At 54.5% G+C, this 8,661-nt stretch overlaps 2 gene segments (V, D, J or C); both read left to right on the top strand.

Annotated features, from left to right (window-relative positions):
- Positions 1-408: 408 nt before the first annotated feature.
- Positions 409-4,353, top strand: LOC123347584. The segment is given in 3 exon segments: positions 409-454; positions 540-737; positions 4,103-4,353. Coding segments are annotated over 3 exon segments (495 nt in total).
- A 3,572-nt stretch (positions 4,354-7,925) lies between these two features.
- On the top strand, positions 7,926-8,352 carry LOC123348509 (the record flags this gene model as incomplete). The annotated part of the segment is given in 2 exon segments: positions 7,926-7,971; positions 8,063-8,352. Coding segments are annotated over 2 exon segments (336 nt in total), but the record flags the coding sequence as incomplete, so codon positions are not given.
- Positions 8,353-8,661: the final 309 nt, after the last annotated feature.

Raw genomic sequence — 8,661 nt, 5'->3', positions numbered from 1 at the left:
CCACATCTGCCCACTGCAGAGTTTCTTACACTTTCCTCTGAACCATCTGTGGCTGGCCATTGTCAGAGAGATGAGATTGCACTAGATGGAACTTGGGTCTGATCCCATCTGGCCATGACAATGGTCCTCTGTACATATGCACCGTGGCTGATTCTCTGCCGATGGAGACAAGCTGAGATTTCAATCCTGGAGCACAGCTCAATTCTCCCCCTTCGTGTCTGGGGACATGTCCCCTTTTAGTCCGAGCCTCCCTCTGTCACCCCTTTTATCCTCGCTGAGTGAAACCCGCATGCAAATCCCGGTTCCTGTTTAAATACAACCCCCCGGTTCTAGGAGCCGCAGTCCCGCTCCGGCACTGAACTGCCCAGTCCTGCCGGCTGGGCGCATTTTTGTCCTTGATTGCAAATAATGGCGTTTCTGGTGCTTGTCCTTTCCCTGCTGGCTGCCCCGGGATGTAAGTCACTGCGGCAGGGGAAGGTCAATGCACCGCGATGGGGGAGGATTCGGGTAATTGATGCAATGTTTTACTTTCCCCTCAGGTGTCCTGTCCCAAGTGCAGCTGGTCCAGTCCGGCCCAAGCGTGGTGAAGCCCGGAGAGCCTCTCGCACTGACCTGCTCTATCACCGGTGACTCGGTCACTAGTAATTACTGGGAATGGGTCCGACAGGCTCCCGAGAAAGGGCTGGAGTGGGTGGGACAGATCGACTGGTACAGCTCCAACTGGCGCATATACTACGGCCCGTCTTTCCAGAGCCGCGCAACCCTCAGTGCAGATTCCTCCAAGAACCAGTTCTCCCTGCAGCTCCGCTCGCTGACAGCTGCAGACACCGGCACCTATTACTGCGCCAGGAGCTACACAGTGACACAGAGCAGAGCGGGACTGGCACAAAAAGGGGAAGCGGATTCTGAAAAACGAAACCAAGTTCACTAGTGTCCCCCGAACGAGTCAATAGAAAAACAAATACTGGGCTGCGGAGAACACAGGCAGGAGAAGGGAAACTACTTTAACAGACAAAATGAAGCGGCAGCGTTGCCTCGTAGACAGGGCAGTGCACTGGGCCTCAGGACACCTGGGTTCCCTTCTGCCACTGACCTCCTGGGTGAGTTTTGACAAGTCATTTTCCTGCTCTGTGCCTCTGTTTCCCCTCCTACTCTGTGTCTGTATAGACTGAGATCCTTGGAGTGGGGTGTCTCCCTAACTGTATGTTTGGGACTTCTAGATACTACTAGAGAACCAGTCATTAGTACTAATAACAACTACAACATTTATTTTAAAGACTCGGGCTCATTCATATCTTCTTTTCTTGCTGACAAAATATCTAGCAGATGAGATAATATCGTCTTATGTCACTGTCCCCTTTCTGCCTACCTAGCTCACGCTGTTGTATCTTGTCCTACGCTGAGAGTGGGGCTCTTTGCGGGAGGGACCATCTTTGCAACCTGTTTTCTTACAGCCCCTAGTGTTGACTGGTTTTAGGTTTTAGGATGGTTGGAGACCAGTCGAGAGATTCGTCTCCCTACCTGCTTCTATCATCGGGGTTTAAGATTGCCCAGAATAAAACCCAACAAGAGAGTGCAGGAGTAAAACGTTTATTAGACAAACAACAGTTCAACGAGGTAAGTAAACTGGGTATGCTACAGAGGACTCCCAAACACTGGTAAGTAAAGTAAAGTAAAGTAAAGTAAATAGGCAAAAGTGACACGATAACTATACTGCCTGTGACCCTAAAGGTTTACTCCCACCCAAAGACGGGTCCTAGGTAAGGGGTATGGTCTCTACCATATCTTGCAGTCAGGGGTGGCTCTAGGTATTTTGCTGCCCCAAGCACGGCAGGCAGGCTGACTTCGGCGGCTTGCCTGCGGGAGGTCCCTGGTCCTGCGGATTTGGCGGCCCACCTGTGGGAGGTCCACCGAAGCCAGGGACCAGCGGACCCTCCGCAGACTGCCGGCAAAGGCAAACCTGCCTGCTGCCCCGTGGCGACCGGCAGAGCGCCCCCCACAGCTTGCTGCCCCAACAACGCGCTTGGCGTGCTGGTGCTTGGAGCCGTCCCTGATTGGAAAATGTCACTTTTCAACTGCGTACTTCCCCCAACTGCTCGTACATGCATAGAAACTGCAGGTGCCCTTTGACTCACCAGTTCTCCCTGGAACTTTTGGGGGAAAACAACTGGTGAATATTTTCAAAAGAAAAGCAGCCACAAAATTGCCAGGGGGTACATATGTACTGGTTAGCTGCACCTTAGCAGCACCTTGGACTTCATTTGCCCGGGAGCTGGAGAGTGTATTTCTCTTCGACAATAAACCTGGCCGACGTGCCTTCGTACCTTACTAGAGTCTGTGGTCATTGGGGGTTCTCTCGGGGTCTGCTGTGTCAGCGATCTGCGCAGAGCTGGGGCAGCACACGGAGGGAACAACACGCACGCAGCCGAGTGATATCAACATTGAACAGAGCAGAGCACCACACCTGTTTAAATCTGTCTCTGTCCCAGCAGCACCCGGAAAGACAAACTGCAGCCCCCTGGGTCTGTGCAGTTACCAGACACTCCACTGAGGACTTTCCCCTCCAACAACAGGGAAAATGAGACTTTGGCTCCATTTACTTTTCCTTGGGGCAGCTCTGGAAGGTATTTTCTCCCTATACATGCACTGGGGAAGGGGGCAACAATTCCTGGTTTTCTGCAATGATCTAAAAAGGTATTTTGTAACCTGCTTTTATTGATATTCGTCTCTTGTTCACTGATGAGGAATAACGAGAAGTCCTTGTGTCACCTTAGATACTAACAAATTTATTTGGGCATAAGCTTTTGTGGGCTAGAACCTAGTTCATCAGATACATGGAGTAAAAAAGACAGGAGCAGGTATAAATACATGAAAGGATGTTGTGAAGTTGTGCAGTCTAAATGGTTTTATAAAAATGTAATAAGTGAATATAATGTAACTGGAATATGCTTCATGCAAAAGGTCTCTTGTAAGGTATCTTACAAAACTTATAATCTTCTGAGTGTGATCATCCTATTTGTATAAATGTACCACTCTTGTATTTAAAACTAGAAACATGAAATATAATTCTGAGGGCCTATTGTAATTATGCAAAGTGTGGGACATTAATGGTGGTTTGATATCTTGATGACTCCCATTAACTAGGACCATTGTCTGCAGATGGGTGTGTTTTACCTGTGAGTCTTCTTGTATATATGTGTGTGCTGGCAGGTGGGTAATGAAGTCTTGCAATAACATGTGATCATGTTGCCTGAACTGGAATCCATCTTTAACCTGGTGCTTTTCCAGTGAGGGAGGGTGGAAACCCAGAGGGACAAAGGGTTCCCACCTTATGCAAAAGATATATAAAGGGGTGGAACAGAAGAGAGGGGAGGAGAGGCGCCATCATGAAGAATCCCCTAGCTACCGCTTGAGCTGGAACAAGAGCTGTACCAGGGGAAAGAATCGTGCCCAGGCCTGGAAGGTGTCCAGTCTGAGAAAAAAAACTTACTGAAGCATCTCTGAGGGTGAGATTATCTCTATTCAGTTTGATTAGACATAGATTTGTGCATTTTATTTTATTTTACTTGGTGACTTACTTTGTTCTGTCTGTTACTACTTGGAACCACTTAAATCCGACTTTCTGTATTTAATAAAATCACTTTTTACTTACTAATTAATTCAGAGTATGTATTAATACCTGGGGGGGGGGGCAAACAGCTGTGCATATCTCTCTATCTGTGTTATAGAGGGAGAACAATTGGTGAGTTTACCTTGTACAAGCTTTATACAGGGTAAAATGAATTTATTTGGGTTTAGACCCCATTGGGAGTTGGGCATCTGAGTGCTAAAGACAGGAACACTTCTGTGAGCTGCTGTCAGGTAAACCTGCAACTTTGGGGCAAGTAATTCAGACCCTGGGTCTGTGTTGGAGCAGACGGGAGTGTCTGGCTCAGCAAGACAGGGTGCTGGAGTCCTGAGCTGGCAGGGAAAACAGGGATAGAAGTAGTCTTGGAACATCAGGGGGCAGCTCCCCAGGGAGTTTCTGTGATACAACCTGTCACAGATGTTTCATGTGACTGGTTCCCTCACTGTTCCCTTTTCTCCCTCCCCTTTCCCACAGGGGCCCGGTCACAGGTTGCTCTGACCCAGTCCGGTCCAGAAAGGAAGAAGCCCAGAGAATCCAATCAGCTGAAATGCGCCGTGAGCGGGTTCGCTATCTCCGGCGATTATATGGACTGGGTCAGACAGGAGCTGGGAAAGGGGCTGGAGTGGCTGGTCAGCTACTGGAAAGCAGGGCAGAGCGAGTATTATTCTCCCACCATCCAGGGGCGATTCACAGCCTCCAAGGACAGCGCCAACTTCTACCTGTAAATGACCGGCCTGAAGCCTGAGGACACTGCTGTGTATTACCGTGTGATAGATACGGTGAGGGGAAGTCAGTCTGGGATCTGACAAAAACCTCGCCCAGCAGAGACCGGGGAAGGGATTTCCTGGGGGTGGCGCTTTCGCTCCATAGCAATGAGAAGAGAGAGAGACAAAGTATTTCCCCTTTAGGAGATCTCACACAACTGCCAGGGGAGAGAGAAGTTTTGCTGACTCCATCTGCCCGTGGGGAGCGCAGGGAGCAGATGCCCAGTGGCTATTTTAGAGAAAGAGCAGGTGCATCCGCCCTCACTCTGCAATGCCCCCACTGACTCACCAGGGCTTTCTGCTCAGCCAGTCTCCAGTGCGACGCTCCCTCCTTTTCCCATTGAAGGGAGAAGCTGAGCCCCAAGGGAAGGTCAGTGGCAAAGCTGAGCCCTGATGAAGATGATTGACTGAAAGGGAGGGGTCACTAATCTAGAGGTGACCTCCCCCCTCAGCCCGTGGATAATTCTCTGTGGGTGAAATTCACCCCGTGTGGAGGCCTTACACACAGGGGCGACTCCAGGCACCAGCGCAGCAAGTGTGTGCCTGGGGCAGCAAGCCACAGGGGGCAGCGTGCTGGTCGCTGTGAGGGCGGGAGTTACGCGGCCTTCAGTGGCCTGCCTGCGAGAGATCCACTGGTCCCACGGTTTTGGCAGCAATTCGGTGGGGGGTAAGCCAAAACCTCGGGATGGGCAGATCACCCCCAGAAACGCCGCCAAATCTGCATGACCCCAGACCGCCCGCAGGCGTGCCGCTGAAGGCCGCCTGACTGCCGTGTTTGGGGTCACAAAAAACATAGTCGCCCCTCCTTACACAAGGGCCTCTGCCTGTACTGTGTCCCGCCTAGCCAGAGGAATCTCTTCACCCCACGCAGCAGTTTAGAAGGGCACAATCCTGATTCCCCTGCCTTCCCCCTTCTGTTGACACTGAAGCCTGTGCCAGGTGGGTGGGATATGGGTAGGGCTGGTGCAACCTATTAGGCGACCTAGGTGGTTGCCTAGAGCTCTACAATTTGGGGGCAGTGACCGTGGCAGTATTTCGGAGGCAGGACCTTCTGCCGCCTCTGTGAGGGGGCAGCATTTTGGGGTGGGACCTTCCGCCGGCTAGGGCGGCAGAAAAGCTGGCAACACTCCTGGATATGGGCCTTGTAACAGGGCCCCCTGCCCACCCCTCTTCCTGGGGCCCTCTGCGGCCCCAGTACAGCACAGGGAGGTTCTCTTTGTGCAGCACCCCTGGCTTTATTTACACAAGTTCTCCCACCACCAGTGAGACTATTTACAGAGCTGGCAGGCCTGACAATCTCCTCTCCTACCCGGAGTCTGCCCTCAGCCTGGAGACTGACCTTCCCCTGGCCACTCCCCTTCCTCTGGCTGCCAGCCCAGGGCCGCCCAGAGGATTCCAGGGGCCTTTGGCAGCGGGGAGCCCCTGCTTCGGTGGTAATTCAGCAGTGGGGGGTCCTTCCTCTCCGGGACCCGCCACCGAAGGGCCCCGAAGACCTGCAGCGGGGACCCCCCACCGCCGAATTACCGCCAAAGCGGGACCCGCCACCGAAGTGCAGCCTGGTCTTTGGCAGTAATTCAGCGGTGGGGGGGGTCCCCGCCGTTGGTCTTCGGGGCCCTTTGGCGGTGGGTCCCAGAACAGAAGGACCCCCCCACCACCGAATTACCACCGAAGACCAGGCTGCACTTCGGCGGCGGGTCCCGCTTCGGCAGTAATTCGGAGGCAGAGGGTCCTTCCGCCCGGCGCTGTAGACGCAGAGAAGAAGAAGCTCTGGGGACCCAGGCCCCATGAGAGTTTTCCAGGACCTCTGGAGCGAGTGAAGGACCCTGCTCCAGGGCCCACGAAAAACTCCCAAGCGGCTCCTGGATTCTTTTCACTCCACTGACATGTGGAAATCACTGCCCAGCAGGGCCGCCCAGAGACGGGGGCAAGTGGGGCAATTTGCCCCGGGCCCAGCAGGGTCCCCCAAGAGATTTTTTTGGGGGCCCTGGAGCAGGGTCCTTCACTCGCTCTGGAGGCCCCGGAAAACTCTCGCAGTGCCCAGGCCCCCGGAGCTTCTTTGCTCCCGGTCTTCGCTGGCGGGGGGTCCTTCCTCTCCGGGACAGAAGGACCCATGCCGCCGCTGAATTACCGCCAAAGAGGGACCCACCGCCGGAGTGCAGCGGGATCTTCGGCGATAATTGGGCATCAGGGACCCGCCACTGAAGTGCCCCGAAGACCCATGCTGGGGGCTGCACTTCGGCGGCGGGTCCCGTTTCGGTGGTAATTCGGTGGTGGGGGCTTCCCGCCGTGGGTCTTTGGGGCACATTGGGGAGGGTCCCGGAATGGAAGGACCCTCCCCTGCCAACTTATCGCCCCCCACTGCCCAAGACCCCAGGCCCTGGAATCCTCTGTGCGGCCCTGGCTGTAGTTTGCCCACCCCTGTCCTAGCCCCTGGTCTGTTCACTCCCCCTGGGGCACCTGGCACTGGCCACTGTCGGAGACAGGACACTGGGCTGGATGGACCCTTGGTCTGACCCAGTCTGGCCCTTCTGATGTTCCCAGTTACAGTCTGGGCTCCCATAGTCCTAGGCACAGCACAAACATAGACCATAATACCTCTCTCAGTCCCACTGAGTTTACAAGAGTGTAAATGGGAAGTGGCCTGTGACTGGGAACAGGAAAAGAAACACGAATATAAATATCAGCCGAGCAGAAACATCTTCCTTCACTGTAGCCTGGATCTTCCCACGACTCCCCGCTACAGAAAATCTCCCAGACTCGCCGCTCCCGGCCCACTAATGTCAGGGAGGCTCCACTGCAAAACCTTAACTCTGTCCTCAGACTCCCCCCCCCCCCCCGCGCAGCTTCTCCCACCTGCACCCACAGGCGGGCCCCTGACCCGGCCCAAAGCACGAGCCAGGCTTGCTCCGATCACGTTCCTAGTGTCACGGATCATTTCAATGCAGCCGGTCACTGCCGGGAAGGGAAAGGGGCTTCCGTCCCCAATCCCCCCCGCGCCATGGGGAATCTTCCCTCTCCAGCGGGTGGCCCAGCCCAGTGGATCCCTGGGACACGACCCCTCCCCAGATACTGACCCCCGTGACCAGACATTGCATGGCCCTTGTGCCCCTCGATGCGTGGAACGGGGCTCCAGAGCTGAGTCCCCCCTGAATCACAAATAACACCTCACAATAACCAGGCCCTCGGTTCCTGTGTGGGGAAATACAGTCATTTGATGAACCTGTTCATTCCTCCCAGGGCAGGGGTCCGAAAGTGTCAGCAGGACCCCAGAGCCCTGTGACCGGCGCTGCACAGACACAGGACGGGACAGTCTGACTCCTGCACCCGGAGCTCTAGGGCGAGTCACTCAGATGCCTGGCAGCAGGAGTGTGTGTCTTTTATAAAGCGGGGGCATGCAAATGAGAGAGACAGTTTCCTGTTTAAATCTGTGCCTCTCTCTGCCCAGGCTGCACCCGGAGACACAATCCGCAGCCCCTGGGTCTGTGCAGTGACCAGCCAGTCTCTGAGAACTTTCCCCTCCAACACCCGGGAAAATGGGATTTTTGCTCCTTGTAATTTTCGCTGTAGCAGCTTTGGAAGGTATTTTCCTCCTCTGAGTAACTGCCAGAGTGAGAAGAATATTGTTACCGCTGTTTTTATACCGATATTAATGGCCTGTCTTTATTCCCAGGTGTCCGGTCCCAGGTGCAGCTGGTGGAGTCCGGAGGGGATGTGAAAAAGCCCGGAGACTCTCTCCGCCTCTCCTGCAAAGCCTCCGGGTTCACCTTCAGCGATTACTACATGAACTGGGTCCGACAGGCTCCTGGCAAGGGACTAGAATGGGTCGCCCAAATTCAAATCACCTCTACATACTACGCTGATTCAGTGAAAGGCCGGTTCACCATCTCCCGGGATAATCCCAAGAGTGAGCTGTATCTGCAAATGACCGGCCTGAAGCCCGAGGACACCGCCCGCTATTACTGTGCGGGAGACACAGTGACACGAAACCGGTTTGTGATCATACAAAAACCCAGGCTGCGGAATCGCGCTTCTCCCGGCAGCCGCGCGGGGGCAGCAGTGACACACACACCGCTCCGGGCTGGGACAGGAGACCCGGCACCCGGGTGAATGTAACACAAACCTCCCGGCAGTTTAACCCTTCCGTTCCCGGGCAACGTGTGTCCCCTTCCTGCCCTGAGCCCCGCTGGGTGCAGAGATCCCTCGCTTCATCTGTGAACCCCAATCCTGTGAGTCCTGTTCTCAGTCTCTCTCCCGTCGCTGACCCGGCAC

The sequence above is a fragment of the Mauremys mutica genome, chromosome 13 (genome assembly GCF_020497125.1).
Source record: "Mauremys mutica isolate MM-2020 ecotype Southern chromosome 13, ASM2049712v1, whole genome shotgun sequence".
Taxonomy (NCBI): Eukaryota; Metazoa; Chordata; order Testudines; family Geoemydidae; genus Mauremys; species Mauremys mutica.
Note: the sequence above shows the minus strand (reverse complement) of the source record. Positions and strands in the feature narration are given on the sequence as shown.